The 17,652-nt window shown below is 32.0% G+C and overlaps 3 protein-coding genes across 5 annotated transcripts in view; 1 reads left to right on the top strand and 2 right to left on the bottom strand.

The window, feature by feature from the left end:
* LOC106777062 (transformation/transcription domain-associated protein) overlaps window positions 1-6,180 on the bottom strand; it is a 28,248-nt gene extending 22,068 nt beyond the window's left edge. For 2 of the 3 annotated variants that reach the window (XM_014664569.2, XM_022775561.1), the window contains exons 1-7: window positions 5,719-6,180; window positions 4,108-4,823; window positions 2,819-2,944; window positions 2,644-2,729; window positions 1,895-2,003; window positions 601-696; window positions 45-107 (exon numbers count right to left, since the gene is read on the bottom strand). In XM_014664569.2, coding sequence (XP_014520055.1) covers window positions 45-107; window positions 601-696; window positions 1,895-2,003; window positions 2,644-2,729; window positions 2,819-2,944; window positions 4,108-4,823; window positions 5,719-5,776 — 1,254 coding nt within the window. In that variant the 5' untranslated portion in view covers window positions 5,777-6,180. The remainder of the gene's footprint in view (window positions 1-44; window positions 108-600; window positions 697-1,894; window positions 2,004-2,643; window positions 2,730-2,818; window positions 2,945-4,107; window positions 4,824-5,718) is intronic. The other variant, XM_014664571.2, reaches the window with a different exon arrangement.
* Window positions 6,181-13,034: 6,854 nt separating this feature from the next.
* LOC106777386 (WEB family protein At2g17940) lies at window positions 13,035-14,534 on the top strand. The gene is made up of 2 exons (XM_014664967.2): window positions 13,035-13,416; window positions 13,604-14,534. Exons 1-2 carry the CDS (start codon window positions 13,294-13,296, stop codon window positions 14,072-14,074), a joined length of 594 nt encoding a protein of 197 aa, XP_014520453.1. The 5' UTR covers window positions 13,035-13,293; the 3' UTR covers window positions 14,075-14,534.
* Window positions 14,535-14,891: 357 nt separating this feature from the next.
* LOC106777003 (transcription initiation factor TFIID subunit 14b) lies at window positions 14,892-17,230 on the bottom strand. The gene is made up of 6 exons (XM_022775865.1): window positions 16,887-17,230; window positions 16,647-16,735; window positions 16,332-16,553; window positions 15,844-16,031; window positions 15,623-15,744; window positions 14,892-15,162 (listed from the first exon to the last, which is right to left on the bottom strand). Exons 1-6 carry the CDS (start codon window positions 17,007-17,009, stop codon window positions 15,067-15,069), a joined length of 840 nt encoding a protein of 279 aa, XP_022631586.1. The 5' UTR covers window positions 17,010-17,230; the 3' UTR covers window positions 14,892-15,066.
* Between the last annotated feature and the right edge of the window lie 422 nt (window positions 17,231-17,652).

The raw sequence follows: 17,652 nt of genomic DNA, 5'->3' as shown, positions 1-17,652 counted from the left end.
AGAATACAAAATTGCAAAAATCTAGCATATATCAAGCAGCAGACCAATAGAATCCTTGCTTCATCTGTAGATTGCTGATCAACCCCTTTCTCAAAAATTGGTTCCACCTATATCAATAGAAAGAAAACAAGATTTTAAGAATTTAATCAGATAACAAATCCTAATTTTGAGCAAAGGAGAAGACAGAAATAGAGGTCAAAATTTGCATGTCATGTTAGAAGTAATGATGGACAAATAATAACTTTAAAAGAAAAACAGTCTAGAAGCAAGGAAAATAAGGTATTATTTAAGAAGAAATTAAAAGATATAGAAAACAATAAATAGTCCAAAGAGAGAGAAGAATAAAAAAAAAAAAACATAGCGAAAATAAAATGATAATACAAACAAACACCCCGACTACATGAGAAACAGTTAGTCAGGCCCTGAACTCCTAAGCTAAAGAAGGCAGCACCCTATGTTTTAAATAATTCAATATGAACATCACAACTAATAGTAGTACTTCTACAAAAACCCTTGGAGCTAATAGTAGATCAAGACAGAAATTGGAAAATTAAACCAGAGAATAGTATTAACTATATTATTAAGAGAAAGGATAAGCACCAGATTTAACATCAAGCGAGCACAAGTGGTGTGGATGCTCAGTGATAAAGAAGCATCATGCATATTACTTGAGAATAAGTAAATAATTCGCGACAGCTGCAACATAGAGAGTTCAAATTAGCATGATCACGTCTAGCAGAAACCTTGTCAATTAAAAATATTTGCAGAAACAATTTCACACAAATTCTATTGACTATAAAAATAATAGAACAATAATTTATATGTAGTTCAGAAGTATTTGGCGTAAATTAGGGAACAAATGTATAAAAAATAACTATGTATTGAACTCCAAGGAGACACTGCTTTCCATTATAGAACCCTAGAAATCCACCGGCTAGTTTTCTTCTGTTTAAATTAAATGTAGAAACCATCTTTGTATTCGTAAACTAATTAATATTCCTTTCTTGTTTTTCCCTGAATTAATTGTTAATTTATTCCCACTATTGGAGTGTACATCCCTTTCTTGGTGAAACATTAGCTATATATGAGGAGAAATTTAATTAAATAGTAGAATAAAGGAAAACTGGACTAACATATCTTATAATCCAAAATGAAACTCAAACTCAAATCCTAAACCCTAAAAAGAAAAAACAATCCAACTAGGCCAGGCTTTGAATCTTTCTCAATATCCAACAGAGAACCCCGTTGGACTAGCCATTAGCTAACCATCACTAAAACACTCATAACATTACTTTATTCCATTCAAAACAATAAAACATTATCCATGAAAACATTCATCCTGTCCAATTAAAAGCAACAAATTCACATTTGCTACACAGAAGCACAAAACACATAATTGTTCCAAATTCTCCACATTATATGGCTTGCTGAATTACTCCTCCCTTCTTTACTGCTGGTCAACTTTAATTTTTAGTTTCCAACGTATGTTTGGTTGAATTATTATATGGTTCCAAAAGTTATTCTTTGAAAAAAAGGATATAATTTGTTTAAGAAAAACCCTTCTTGTAGTCCTTGAAAGAATAATTTGGTCCCCAAATGAAACTTTTTGACATCAAGAGTCCAAAGTTACTATTTACTGGGACCAAACTATAGTCAATGTCAAAAAGCCATAATTAGATGACTAAGTTGATGTCCCAATCTTCCAATGACCAAATTGACATTTAAAAAAAGATTCCACAAATAATATATAGCTCTATGTTATACAATACTATCAATCATTAAACAACTGTTTAAGATGGAATGACATTTGAAAGAATCCAATTACTATTCAGCATGAAATTGCTTGAATAACAGACATCTCCTATCTTAAACAACGTGGAAGAAAATATCATACCTGTGATAAGGAAAGATCTTGCCGAACATGATGTACAATCTCTGCCAAAAGACTATAAGCCAAGGGTCTCAATGTCTCAAAGCATGCCCTTCCAGTCCCAACTAGAACCCTAAAGTTTGAATTATATACAACATTAGAGAACACTCAACAGAGTTGTATAGATGTTCAGATTTATTTACTCTGACTACTCAAAATTCCTAGTTCCCTTTTTAAAATATTCTACTTCATGACAAACATGGATTTATCCATTTGGATCATCTACCCATAACTCAAGTTATACTTTGATCTAGGATCTCAAACACCTAATATTGGAAACACAAATTAAGAACTATAATCTGAGAGGCTACAGGAACATGGATTATAAACGACCCAAATTATGACTCTCAATACAATTGACAGATAACTATCATATGCAAGTACAGTTCATACAGTTTAATCCTTCTTTACTCAACAAATACACAAGTGTACTTTCAGAAAAATTTAAGACCATCTAGTTTGTACTTTGACTTTGTCAAAAAGTAAAACAGAATCATCAAAAGGTTCTCTGGACAAATATGCAATTTGACAGAAGAATAATGACATTGGTTTTAAAGTCACATTTAAGCTAATATAGTAGACATAACTTAACAGCCACTCGACACTTAAAAGTTATTCATATTTCATGTAAAATAGTACTGACAGGAGTTCCTTATTTGGACTCCATCTAAAGTATATCTGCATCAAGATCTCAGAATAGGTCATCATGTTACCTTTCTTCCAGTAGAGTATCTATAAGAGGAAATAAACCTCTCCTGAAATCTGTTCCAAGGACATGTTTCAGAGATATCAATAGCTCCTGCATCCAACATCTTTGTCTTTAAATCAATGAAAGAGAAATCAAAACAGGAAAAAAAAAAAAAAAAACAAGAGTAACATCAGTATCACCTTTCTAATGGATACAGAATCAGAGCATGTAACAAGCAAATTCACAATGCTTTTACATATACTTTCTTCATGCGGCCTTATATAATCAGCATAGCTCTTCAATAAATAAGTTAAAAAGGAAACCGTCTGCAATAAAAAATAAAATAAACTAGTGAGTGTATAATTATATTACATCAGGAGAAGAATTAGTTAATGAATGGGGCTTTTCATATTCTCAATTGTTCACCCCAAAATAACTATGATAAAATAGAATATATATATATATATATATATATATATATATGTATATGTGTGTGTGCGTGTATATATATGTATGTATGTATGTATGTATATATATATATATATATATATATGTGTGTGTGTGTGTATATATATATATATATATATATATATATATATATATATATATATATATATGTGTGTGTGTGTGTGTAATATACCCACAGGTGAACCAAATGCCAAAATTGACCATCCTCAAGGTGTCTCTTCCACCTCACTTTTTCTCATAATCACTATAGTTGAAAATCTTAAAGGAATTCCAAAATTAACAAGGGACCAAAGAGATGCAAAAGGTAATAGCAGAAAAATTATGAGTAAAACAATCGTCTTCAATAACTTCAGTTGACTAACTTGTAAACTAATAAAATTTAACTATTCTGCAGATGAAAATTGAGGGTATCAAAAAAAGGATGACACAGCAGCTAGATATTTAAGGAAACAACTGTGGTTATTTCATTTGAAAATGTGATCTTTACAATTTGTCATATATGTTCACACCTTCCCTCAACAAATGGAAATATTTGAGGTCATTGTTTTCTGATGCAATTAATATGTTTTCACTGATAACTACAAAAATGACACCTTGTTTTAGTTTAGAAGGAAATAACAACAAAAAGAGGTTGTCTTTACCATTTCTTTCCCAGGAGTTTGTAAATAGGGAACACAATGAAAATAATGTGGCACTTTTTTTATTATTAGGAAAAAAAAACAGAAAATTAAAGCAGAGAGCAAGTAAAACACCAGCTTTATTTCCCTAGTGACTGGTAGCCAATTTATGCCATGTTATGTGATAGGTGTTGAAAATTAAAATCCAAGTAGTTGGTGCTCATGACGGTCATGAAGATCCAGAGGATTTTGATGTCATCACATATCTCATAAGCCATACTGAAATATGTTGTGTTATTCTTCTAAGTACTAAAAATACTAAAATTTCAACTTAATAATATAATTATTAATAAAATCTAGGGGAAAAAATTTACCCAGCCTTCATTATTACCATAAACACCTACCTTAACCTGCGCACCCTTGAGCTCAATGAAATGAGTTTTCAAATGAGGAGGAACCCTTTCTGGGCCAGGAACTGATATAGCAGCAACCATCAATGGCAATAATTGAGGAATATTGGCTTGCACAAGACGACTGTATAATTGAAACAGAAACATCACCACCAGCGGACTCTCTGTAACTATCTTGAATGAGCGTGTACTTGGATTAAGCTGTGAACCAGTTGCAGTGGTGGTGTTTATACCTTGATCAGAAAGTGAAGTCTCCATGGGCTTGACATCTTCCCCGGTCATTGCCATGTTGTCAAAGAAATGGCTAACGGTCAGTTTAAAATTTTGGTAAATCTTGCAGACAAAGTCCAGAAACGGCTGGACCTCATTCTCTAGAGTTGGCCTAAAATTCCTCAATAGGTCAAATATTATACGAATACAAATTAGACCATTCTCTTCATTATCAGTGGTAAGCACTTGCATGGCAACCTTCAAGAGGTCCTGAACAAAGGGGCGGAGAACTTCACTGTGTGGAAGTCTATTCAATATCTCAACTACAATATTCCGAAGTTTGTGCTCTGGATTGTCCACAAACTGTGGCTTCGTAATTTGTAGCAGTATTGCCGAGAATGCCCTGAAGTAGCACTTTAGAAAATTCAAATACTCAGCCGTGTGTGCAATCTCTAGACTGTCCCTAACCTCCATCACCATCTGCAGCCTCCCTTGAATAGCTGTTTTCAACCAGGGAAAAACAATTTTTAAGAAAAAGAAAGGGCTAAATGTCAAAACTACATAAATCTGGAAGCACTTAAATGCCAATACAACACAAGTATAGTTGAATCCATTTTCCTACTGCAAAAGAACGTGAAAGTAAGCACCAAATGTCAACAACAAAAACAGTGAGCGCTTAATTGCCAATACAACAGGCATATTGAAATCCATTCTCCTATTGCAAAAGAAAATGAAAATAAGTGCAACATGTCAAAACAAGAAAAAAAGGATGCATTTAAATGCCGGTAAAACACAAGCATAGTTGAATTGAATCCATTTTCCTACTGCAAGAAAACACGAAAAGAAGGGTCAAATATCAAAACGATGAAAACCGAAAGCATTTAAATGCCAATACACCAGAGACGTGGTTAAATCCCTTCCTACTGCAAGAGAACATCATAAGCACCAAATGCCAAAACGACGAAAACTGAAAGTACTTAAATGGCAAAGTATAGCACGGGCATAGTCAAATCTTTTTCTACTGCAAGAGAACATGAAGATAAGCACCAAATGATAAAACAAAGAAACTAAAGGCATTTAAATGCCAATAAAAAACCCGCATAGTTCAATCAATTTTCCTGTGGCAAGAGAACACGAAAATAAGCGTCAAATGTCAAGAGAGCGAAAACTGAAAGCACTTAAATTCCAATACAACACATGCATACTAGAATACAATCCCTTACTGCAAGAGAACATCAAAACAAAAAGAAATAAAACCATAGTCGAAAACAGAGAAAAAAGCATCCAGTGTCTAAGTTTCCGCCGCAGCTTTTTTTTCATTTCAATCCGCTATCAAACCGTAAATATAGCACACAAAATGATAAATAATGATTGTTGTAAGAAGAGAGAACATACGGATGTCGGGCTCCACAAGGTGACGGGAATGTTGTTCGAAATTCTGAACCGGGCTCATTTTGTTACTGTATAAGTGAGAGGAAATCAGAGAAGACTCGAACCCTAGTTCAATTTTATGAAAGAGGAACGATTCCGAGTCTAAAACGCTTATACTATGATTCTAACTCTAGGGTTCAATGAAGTAACGCTAACCAAAGGTTCTGCGAGCAACCTAGAGCATACCTCTCACTCTTGCAATTGAGAGGGAATGATTTAAACCGAACTAAGAGGAATTGGAGGGGTTAAAGAAAGAAGAATTTGCAGCAACTATGAATTAGGGGTAGAATTTGCTAGGTTTTTAGAAGCAGCATTGAGTGACAGTACGTTCCCTCCTCCTCCTCCTCCTTCGAGTGTCGCGTTTTCGTCCTTCTACGGGACTCGACTTGGCACCACCGATAATTGCACTCACTCGACCGGGTAGAGCTTTCGTTTTATAAAAAAAAAGTCATTTACAATTTTATCTTGGAAAATTATTTCTTTTAATTAAAGTTTTAATGTTATTAGAATTTATATTTAACTGAATTTTTATTTTTTTATTATTATTTTAATCTTAAAATTGTACATTGGGTTTTTTAATTCAGGTAGGCTAATTTTTAGTTTCAAATTAAATATGTATTTGTTTCTACTTTTTGTGTGTGTAAATGATTGGTATTTTATTTCGACTTTTAAGGTCTTTTAACCAATTAATTAAATTACTAGAATATTATGAAAATAGAATTTTTTTTATCGTAAATAAAAATAGATATATATATATATATATATATATATATATATATATATATATATATATATATATATATATATAATATATCTAAATATGTTTATATAGATAAAAGAAATTATGTATTAGAATTTAGAAGAACTTTGTCTCAATTAATATATTATAATTAATTAAATAAATAATGCACATAATCTATTTTCTCATCTCAAATATTTATTTATAAGTTTCATGTTGTCTTAAGTTTATTAAGTTAATTTATTCTAGTATCATTCATGTCGACCACTCCAATTCAAGATTGAACATTTGCTTGGTAATCATCCCATCTCAGTGGTCTGCTGTCCGAATCAATGTTTGACTTATCTGAGCTTGTGCATAATTAGTTACCTTGTTTGGTGGTAGGCTAAACTTAGTATCCTGCTCATCAATATGATGCTTGACTGTGAAATGTACCCAATCGACTTGTTTGGTAGTCGGATGGGCTTAGTGACTTGTGTTATAGAAAATGAGTTGACCATCTGAACTCGTTCGTGGTTAGACAAATTGTTTAGTAACGAATTGAGTTTGAAGATTAACTAGTCAGACTATAGTTAACTGTCTGGATTATAATTGATCGAACATTTTATAACTTAGTAGATAATCATACAATACAATGTTATATTTCAAAAAATTATATTTTACTTTATCACTTAATTTTTATAATTTATTAATTTTATTACTTTCAATTTTGAAAATTTAAAAAGCTTTAAACTTTGTTTCTCTTTATCATTTAAATCTAAAATGGTAGAAAATTTACTTACTCGTATTCAAATCTTATGACGAAAGGAACATATATAACCAATGTTTACGTTTAGAAGAAATTTGAAAATATTATTGTGAAAAAAAATTAAATATAAAATATAATTTTGTACACCAAATTTATTAAAAGAATAATGAGTATATTTTATCTTGGTTTATATAGTAATTTCAATCTATTTGATTAATTGACCACCAAATATCTTTAATTTACTTTTTATGATTATTAAATAAACAAATCATTTTTAAATGATTACATGTAGGAAATTATATTAAATATTCGTCCAGTGGGTGTACAATGAAATAATTTTATTATATATTAATATGAATATGTCAAAACATTTTGATGACTTATACTTATTTATAGTCATTGGTTTAAAAAAGACTGTGAATTATTAGTTATTAATAGATGGAAAGGATATTGAATGGTCTTATTTATCTACATTTATGTGTTTAAAAAAAATAAGTACAAAAAAATAATCTATAATAAATAATAATCTATAATCCTGCTGAGTTATATTAAATTTTTGTCCAGTGGGTGTACCATGAAATAATTTTACTATATATTAATATGAATATGTCAAAACATTAGTTATACTTATTTATAGTCATTGGTTTAAATAAAACTGGGAATTACTAGTTATTAATAAATAGAAAGGGTATTGAATAGTCTTACTTTTCTGCATTTATTTGTTTAAACACAATAAAAAAAATAAGTAAAAAAAACCTATAATAAATACTAATCTATAATATTATGCTGATAAAAATAAATATTATTTTAAACTATGATTGATATAATTACGGTAATATTACTTAATAAAAAAAAATATTGTGAATAACTAAAATTAAGAGTCATAAATGATAGGATATTGAATAAAAATTTTGATTTTGTCTAACTCTCCTCTCAAACGAGTAGTGACATGATCATGTCAAGTTTGTTTTTTAAGAAGTTGAATATTGTATGAGTGACATGTTTAGTCAGATAGTCTGCAATTTGATCAGAAGTAGGAACATAGGTCACAATTACTTCATTTTGTAGGACTTGATCATGTATGTAGTGCACATTTATCTCAATGTGTTTAGACCGTGCATGCATGACCAAATTAGAAGCAATTGACTTGGCACTTAGATTATCACACCACAAATTGGTTTTGTAAGCATTGGTAGTTTTAGTTTTGACAGCAGATATCTAATTCAAGCTACTCCAACTACAAGGTCAATTGAGGCTTTGTATTCTGATTTTGTGCTTGATTGTGATACTACCTTTTATTTTATTGAAGACTGGGAAACAAGAGTTTCTCCAAGAAATACACATTGTCTTGCCATTGAATTTTTGTCATCAGTACTAGTTGTCCAATCTGCATCAGAATATCTCGTTATGTTAAGATCATTTAAGGGTTTTACGTGCAGACACAAGTTCATTGTGTCTTAAAGATATCTTATAATTCTTTTTATTCCTTGCCTGTGATCCATGGTAACTGTGCTCATGTATTGATTGAGTTTGTTGACAACAAAGGCAATGTCTGGCCTATTGTTGGTCAAATTTTACAGTGCACCTCAAAGTAGCATTGGTCATTGGTTTTCCTTCTGTAGTGATTTGTCTACCAGCCACCATTGGTATTGGCCAGACTGAAATTGTCTCCACGTTGAACTTCTCTACAGTATCTTTTATGTACTTAGTTTGTCTTAGTTACATTCCACGGTTCCATTATAGCTTGATTAGGGCTTCCTTAACATTTCCTGGTTCTTTGTCATATTCACAAATCTTTGTCAAGATTCACCAAGATCTTCTTTATCTGTACCAGTGCTGGCAAGACTATCACCTGTGATTTCTTCCTGATAAATTGTAGTATTGATGTTTTGTTTAAAAGTATTGTTGATAATGGTACTTCTAGAGTAATTAGGAAGTAAAATTGATATGGTTAATTCTTTTAAAGAATTTATTGTGTCAATGAAATCTCCATGAAATGGAAAGTGATTCTCATTGAAAATCACTTGTTTTGAGATGAAAATTCTCCTATAAGAGTTAATGCATTTGTATCCTTTGTGTAAATTATTGTAACCAAGAAACACTTATATAGTTGTTTGAAATTGGAGCTTACTTTGATGGTACGGTTTGAGACAAGGATAACAGACATAGTCAAAAGGTTTTAAGTTTCCATAGTCAGGTTCTTTTTTGTAAACCAATGAGTATGGACTTTTGTTTGGATTTATTGATGATGAAGCCTATTGATTAGGTAAACAACAGTTGAGAAGGTTTTTCGCCAGTAGTGTAGGGGCATTTTGGCTTGTGCTAACAGGGTTAGGACTTTAATTTTTCTGTTAAACTGATTTTTATCCATAGCTTTGAAAAGGGTGAAGGTATGTATAGTTTTTTATTTTTGCTAAGAGAAGAAATCATGTAAATCTACTAAAATCATCAATAAAATGAACATAATATTTGAACTCAAATGGAGACATAATTGTGAATGAATCACTAGATCATGTTTTCACATTGCATTCCTTCAAAACCTTTTCCAAAACTTTATTGTTGGGATGTCTAAGTTTCCTATGTCAACTTTCTTTAAGAGACATGTAGACATACGAGTTTTTATTGTCACATAGTTGATACAAATCATTTTTAAGTTCTCCTTTTAAAAGAACTTTCTTTATCAGTTTGTCTTTATTAAAACAATAACTTTCATCAAACTCAACAAGAATATTATTGTGAGCAATCAATTTAGAGATACTCAACAAATTTTTGGTGATTTCTAGAACATAAAAAGTATCATGCAAATGAAGGTTATTCAATTTTGTTGATCACAAGGTCATTACTTTTCGTTCTTCACCATTACCAATAAGTAAAGAATTCTTACCATTATTTTCACCAAGTTCCTGAATTTCGTGACTTTGGTGAGTCACGTGGTTTTTGGCTTCATTATCAAAATATCATTCATGATCTTGACCTTGATAGGGTGAAGCCATGAATACATTGTGTGTTCCTTGTTTTTCATGGTCAACAAATGAAGTTTTCCTTGTATAAGACTTATCAATTTGGTAATAACATTATATAACAATATGACTAATCCTTTTGCACACCTTTCATATTGGTTTAGACATCCCACCTCTTCCTTTACCACCTCTCATGCTTATGAAATTAAAACATCTATAATCACTTTAAGATCTAAACTTGTTGCCTTTAGACTCATTCTAGCAAATTTTTGGAGAGGCATTAAGATTAAAACTGCTAAAATTATTGAGTTAATCTAATCAACTTCGTTAACAATAGGGTTTGCAATTCGACTCGACTGATGTTAATATGATCAAACAGTCTAATAACCACGAGATTGTAATCAGAATCCAAACCATTTAGTATCTCAATGACTAAATCATAGTTAGAAATTGTTGAAATTACCAATTTTAGCTTATCAGTAAGGCTTTTCATCTTGTCAAATATTGCTCTGTGTCTCTTTTCTGTGTGTTGTGAAATTCATATTTAAGATGGACGATTATGGATCCGGTGTGTGCACCAGCAAGGCTTTGAGCTTCATCCCAAAGCTGTTTAAATGTTTCACACTTAATTAATTGAGTTGCAATGTTAATTGACATAGAACTTACCAATCATTTTAAAATGGCTTGATTTGGGCTTGTCAATCCTCATAACTATGATTGAATTTTGTTGTCATGTTATCCACAACAATGAATTGATCAATACATTTGATTGTGTATAACATATAGTCATCAAGTTTATAGCCTCTAATTAATAGTAATATTAAAGATTTCCATAATGGATATTTGTCTCTATTCAACTTGACAAAGATTGTAGTTAGATTATTTCTTTGGTTGGTAGCGAATGATACGATTATTGTGGATATGGATCAAAAACTTTGATACCAATATAGAAAAAATGTATATAATTGTCTAATTTGCATTTATCATTTATGTGTTTAAATATAAAAGTGGTGTACATTATGCCAATAAAGACTCGTACTATCTAAACTAATATTGATGAATGATGATAATAGTTATTTATAATATTACAAAATAAATAAAATTTAGTATTGTAAATAGCTAAATCATAAGTGATAAGATATTAAATAAAATATTTGAGTTTTTCTAATTTTAATATCAATATTTTAAAAAAATATATGTAATCTTGAGAGATTTTGAAGCATGTGTGCTAAATAAAATAAATTGATTATAAACTTTCAAAATTTCATGTAATACAACATAGTATCTTTCAAAATTTCAAAATTTTTGTTGTTGTTTATTTGAGTGAATTTGGAGGTAATCGATAGTGAATTTGGAAGTAAATTTTTTTAATTTGTCACATAAATTAAATCCTACACTAATTCTCACAAACCTTATTTTCAAATCCACTTTCATTTACCTTCAAATTCACTCAAATAAACAACAACAAAAATTATCTTCAAATCCTCTCAAATCCACTCAATTACTCTCTTTCAAATCTACTCAAAAAAATAAGGCATAAATCATCGATCTAAATATTGGGTGAAACAAGCTTAATATTCTCATTGAAATAACTCTATGGGTAAGTTTCTCTCCAACCTTCAGACATCCATTATTATAAGTGCATCACAATGTATAATAAGTGTCAACTAGGCATAGTTTGAACCTAAATTTTAGGATTATTTTAACAATTATAATTCTTTAATGTTACATTTTATTAGTTTTACTTAATTATTTTATTTCAATGTTATTATCGTGATTTAACTTTTTTATTTATTTCATATTCAAAGTTTTGTAAAAAATAATTTTCATTCAACATAAGTCCTAGACATATAAAACATTTGTTGGAGTGAAGCTTCAACTTACTTGAATGAATCATGTTTGCTAAAATAAATTTGAGCGAGCCTACATAGCATTTAAGTAAGGCTTGACTTTAATCATTGAATAGAATTTAAGTAAGGCGTGATTTTAATCAATGAATAAGTACTATTCACATAAGTAATTATGATGTTAATACTTGACTTGTAACCCTTACATATCAACATTTTTTTATTCTTACCTTTTTCTTCTCCTCTCAATTAACTTCTCCCTTATTTGCATTCTCTTTACAAATGCACACAGCTAAATCCTCCACACATAACACACCACCATATATGTTTGAATATCTTTGTTTAATATTTTAACGAATACGTCTAACGTTTAATACTCATTATTTAACTAGAATAATCTATTTCTCTTGTCAATATTATTAGCCTTAGAAAAAAAAAGTTCAAAAGTTTAGAATGGTCAAATAATTAATCCGAAGAGAATTTAAAATTAGGTATTAACAACTGTTGGAGTGCAAACAAAGTTCCACATTGAGTGAAAGAAAGACTGGTCAAGGGTTTATATACACATAAATGTCTCTAATGGTAAGAGGCCTTTTGGAGTGGTACCAAAAGCAAACCCGTGAGGGTTTGGCCCAAAAGCGGACAATGTCTTACCATGTGTGAAGTTCTATGTGTGTGTCGAACCTCCCCAAGAACAACAATATTAATAACAAAAATATGTTTAGATTGAAATATGGAAGTAGGTCTAACTAGAGAGTGTTGGATACCTATTTAAATAGCAATTTGGACGATGCACTGGAATGAAAAAACTCTCCTCCTTAAGAACACGAACGTGGCAAGTCTTATTTTGTTTCTGAAAATGTTTTAGATGGGCTCCACTAATGCCTGAAATGGAACCAAAAAGAAACTATATGCTATCAAAAATTTCGATATCATACAGATTGAACTAACTAACTAAACTAAACTAAACTATGAGGACAGTTCAACCACCCTTGTCAACTTCAATTAACGAAATACCAGTGAAGTGGACGCGAAGAAAAGAAAGGTTTTGTAATTCTACTAATTTTCTTTTCAAGTTACCCACCACCAAAACCCATTACTAATCACCCTTTTAGATTAGTCCCCTCATCTGTTGTATTAAATGGAGCTTTGCCTTCACACATTCTCTCATACATATCTTACCATCGTTATTACCAACTTTCTCATTCTATCACGCTCAAGAACAAACATACATTCAGTAGGGAAATGGTGATCATGGAACGCACAGAGATTGACACTCGTGCCCCATTCAAGTCTGTCAAAGAAGCAGTTATGTTGTTCGGAGAAAAAGTATTAGTTGGGGAAATTTATGCCAACAAGCTCAAAGAGGTTCTCTCTCATTTCTCTTTCTACTCTTTACTTTTCATGTACTTTCAGTTAATGACAGAAATCATAATTAACAGACACAATACTTAACAAATTTGTCATACATATAGCAATTACCTCCGGATTGCAAAAGACGTGTGTTTGTTAATTAATTTTTGTCGTGATCATGCATGTGTGTCGACTGATTAAGATGCAAGTTGAAGGGAGTGCACAAAGCAGAGGTGGGGCAATGGCAGCTGAGCTGGAAGAGACAAAGCAAAGTCTTGAGGGAGCAAGAGAAGAAGCTAGCATGCTGGTTCAGCGCATCAAGTCCCTGAAGAAGGAACTGGATCAAACAAAGAAAGAACTTGAAGAGACAAAAGCAAGGGAGAAAAGGTTGCTGCAGGGACGGGATGATCCAGAGATCGAAGACCTCAAGTTCATTGCAACCAATGTGGAAATCAAAACACCAAGCAATGAAGAGACAGTTGAGTTCCAAAGGAGAAGATATGTGAAATTCGCCAGTCCTCATGCACTTGCTCATGTGATTCCTAACAAGGGTGAATTGCTTGGGAGACCCCCTTCTGTCAAGAAGACTAAGAGGAAGCCACTGATGCCTTTGATAGGATGGCTTTTCTCTAAAAAGAAAGAAAGCCACGAAATTCACTCTCCCAAAGCCTGAAAAGTCCTTCTCACCTTCTTAGTTCCCTAACTTGCCTCTATTCTTCTTGAGTTTTCCGCAAACATGTGTTGGGTGCCCTCAGTTTTTCACATTAATAATTACCCCTCGTTTTTTTGTTCTTTGTTTATGATGGCCCCTCTCAATTTTGTAAATTTGTACTTCTAATTTGCTTACTGAGCTGGCCTGATTTGGACTTTGCTTGGTAGAACAAGAGCTTCTGGAACAGTATGAATTTGAACATGGGACAATAAAGTACTTTTGGGTATATTGTATTCTGTATACTCAGTAACATATATCTACATCTACCACTAAGTTTTTTTTTGTCAACAACTAAACATAGCACAGAAATCTTTACTTTTTTATCTCTAGAGTCGTAAGTCCCTTTATCCGTCACGAGTACTCATCATACATTAGCCAAAGTCCACTACAAAACCGACACAATATGTTTGTAAGTCTAAAAACAATGTTTATCATGGAAGCATTTTTCACTATTTTATTAAATTTTAACTACAAATTAATTAAATTTTAAGAAAAAAGTATTGATGATAAGCACACGCTTATCATCATGTTAGATTTAAGCTAGCCAACGATAAAAAGCTTTCTTAAGTAATAAATAAAATTTTCACCGATATGTCTGGAAAAAAGGCCTAGGAGATTTTCTGCTTGATACCAGAAAACACGTTCCTCCACCACAAAATTGTTATGTACATTTAAGTTAGATTTTTAAAGGATTAAACGGGAGATTAAATATAAATTAATTTAACATAAAATATTATAATCATCAAAGTATGACCCATACACATCTACAACCAATACATACTTTACGCTGAAATGCTATTAAACATGTCCGTTATTCTAAAACTTTAATATTTTCTGCCGATAAAAAATATTCAACACAATCTACAACGAAGACTATATATACATGATTATTCATCCTTGATCTTCCAAGTTTGACCCCAAAGGGGGAGCCCAAAAAATTATAAAATGGAAAATCATGTACATTCATAACCAGAGGGTGGTTTTGACAGCTGAGGTAGCCCTTCCACCAAACTTAATTGTCTTCGCAGCTTAACAATGTGAGCTTGCACCTAGGACATGGGAACAAAGTCAACAACCGTTAAAAGACTAAACATTTAAAAAAATGCTTTCAAGCTGTAAGACAGAGAAGCCCACATGTGCAACTGCAGTAGTTAAGTTAGTGCTCGCTTCATTTGCATCCAAAAACAATGCCAAAGAAATAAAACATTTAGTGAAAACCACGGACTGAATCATTAAGTTTCACCATCCAATAAAAGCCTCCTAGACTTTGTTAAAAGATTATTTTGATTAGTTGCACATCAGTATCAGTGAATTTAATATATTTACTTTCATATGGTAACCACCTCATAGCGCATAAAATAATATTACTTTAAGGAACAGGAAGAAACGGCATAACATAGCATAGCATCCACAAGAAACTAATGCACAATAAAAGCCACTAATAAATCCCTAGAATAAAACTACCAAGTTCAAGAGGCATGATAGAATAATTGAATAATGAACAATAACCTGCTGGCGTGCTGCTGCAAGTTTTAAGAGCTCATCCGCCTCAGAGAAGTTCAAGAACCACTGGTTCAGAGAATGATCTTTGGTGTCACCTCTCTCCTTGTCACTCATAGTATCAATTGGTACTGCATAAACCAAAATGAGGGAAAGCTTAAGGGTATAAGTCTTAAGGGGCAAAATTCGAAATAATGGTAGGAATGGAAATAACATTTAAAGCATAGTACCAGGACTTGGTAAATTCAAACCAGCAGGAAGCCTAGGCACATTAACAGCAGGATGATTCTGTATACGTGCAAGAAAACCCTCAGAGGGTTCAGGAAAAACAATCTCATTATAAGATTCAACAACTACAGGTTTTTTTGTAGACTGGGGGCCAGATTCATCTTCTGGATATAATTTCAAATGGTGATACCTACAATATCGAAATTCATGAACATAAGTTAGTAAAATAATGTGATCGTCCAGGTAACAAGTAGAGGATAAGCCACCTATTTCATGTGTGACGTATTGCTCTTTCTCCTATGAAATATCTAAGTAAAACAAACTACTCAAGTAGCCCTAAAAGTATCAGAAATCATGCTAAATAGCATCTAACATATTAAATCGACCTTCAAATTAATTCTTAAAATGTACTCAAATAGTTCGAGAACGAAATGGATGTTTATTCAATCAGAAAAATACGAAGACCCCAAAAGAAGCAATCGAAACTCACAAGTCCAACTGTTTTTCACAGACATCACTGTGGAAATAGAGAGTGATGGCTATTTCAAATTCACCCCAACCACTTTCTGACAACTCAAACGGTGGCGACTCCACAACTCTAGTGGGGTTATTAAAACTAGGATGTAATTGAAACACAACCCGCTTAATCACCACCCCAAGATCTTCATTCGAAGCTCCGCGTACATAGACTGTCCACTTGTGTGACTGAGACCTGGTAGAAACGAAGGATTAGAGACTGTAGCCAAATCCAGTGACCCAAGAAAGAAAGAAAAAGAAAAAAGACACAAACAGAGACCCAACTTACTCACTGGCCTTCCTGCCAAGATAGAATGCAATGGTCCCATACACTATCGGGACACAAATTTCAACATCTTTGATCCTATTGTTCGCATTCTGAACCAAAATAAAATCATTAGGGAAAAAACTCGGTACCCAAAAACCAAAAACGTAGGAAAAAGAAACCAAGAAGGAAAGAATCATGCAGACCTAGAGGAACAACGAGACAGAATTAGGGTTGAAGAAATTGATGATATAAGCTGATTACCTTCTTGTCGGAATCCTCAGATGGTATTGCGATTTTGAGGCGAGACGGTTTAATGGCAGAAGCACCATCATCGGACAAATGCTCACCTTGTCTCTTGAGGGGTAACGGTTGAGAGTGAGACATTTGCCAAATTCAGTGTATTGTTTTGGTTTTCCAAAATTGAGAAAGATACAAGCCAGAAGAATGAAGTTTAGGGTTTTACAGAAATTGTTGGCACTCGTACTGCCCGATTCATACGACTAGACTATGCCTTGCTTGCTTTGATCCTCGGCAGTTGTTCAGTTTTTTGCGTTACTCTTAAAAAACATAATCTGGAATGGTGGCTCTCTCTGCGTGACAACATCCAGATATTTCATATTAAATTGGATAAAGATACTTAGAAAACATTTTTTTTACAATATTTAAACATCATCATACATGTGTCATTGTGTCATTAGTTCATAGTAGTGTCATTTGGATCAATTAGACAATGACACGTATAATTGATGTTCAAATGTTGTAAAAAAATGTTGTCTATGTATCATTAGACTATTAAATTCATTATCATATCCTTGTCATATGAAGTCTTAATATTAAGTCTAACATTTTTTTAATTCATTTATAATACATCAAAATGACTTTTTTCCCTTGTATAATCTACTTTTAAAAATTCTAAAATATACTTATTAATTTGTATTAGAATTTATGAAATTTTCATACACCAAAATAAAACAATGTTTAAAAAGAAAGTATGGAATCAATAAATAAAACTAATAAATGAGAAGTC

The sequence above is a fragment of the Vigna radiata genome, chromosome 11, assembly GCF_000741045.1.
Source record: "Vigna radiata var. radiata cultivar VC1973A chromosome 11, Vradiata_ver6, whole genome shotgun sequence".
Lineage (NCBI taxonomy): Eukaryota > Viridiplantae > Streptophyta > Magnoliopsida > Fabales > Fabaceae > Vigna > Vigna radiata.
The sequence above is the reverse complement of the archived record's forward strand: the minus strand, read 5'-3'. Positions and strand labels throughout refer to the sequence as shown.

Excerpts from the sequence above, each read along its gene's own strand:
- LOC106777386 (XM_014664967.2), top strand. The coding sequence starts at position 13,294 with ATGGTGATCATGGAACGCACAGAGATTGACACTCGTGCCCCATTCAAG. Across the intron at positions 13,417-13,603 it reads ATGCCAACAAGCTCAAAGAG|ATGCAAGTTGAAGGGAGTGC; the intron begins GTTCTCTCTCAT and ends CGACTGATTAAG.
- LOC106777003 (XM_022775865.1), bottom strand. The coding sequence starts at position 17,009 with ATGTCTCACTCTCAACCGTTACCCCTCAAGAGACAAGGTGAGCATTTG. Across the intron at positions 16,554-16,646 it reads CTTGGCAGGAAGGCCAGTGA|GTCTCAGTCACACAAGTGGA; the intron begins GTAAGTTGGGTC and ends CGTTTCTACCAG. Across the intron at positions 16,032-16,331 it reads TGTGAAAAACAGTTGGACTT|GTATCACCATTTGAAATTAT; the intron begins GTGAGTTTCGAT and ends TCGATATTGTAG.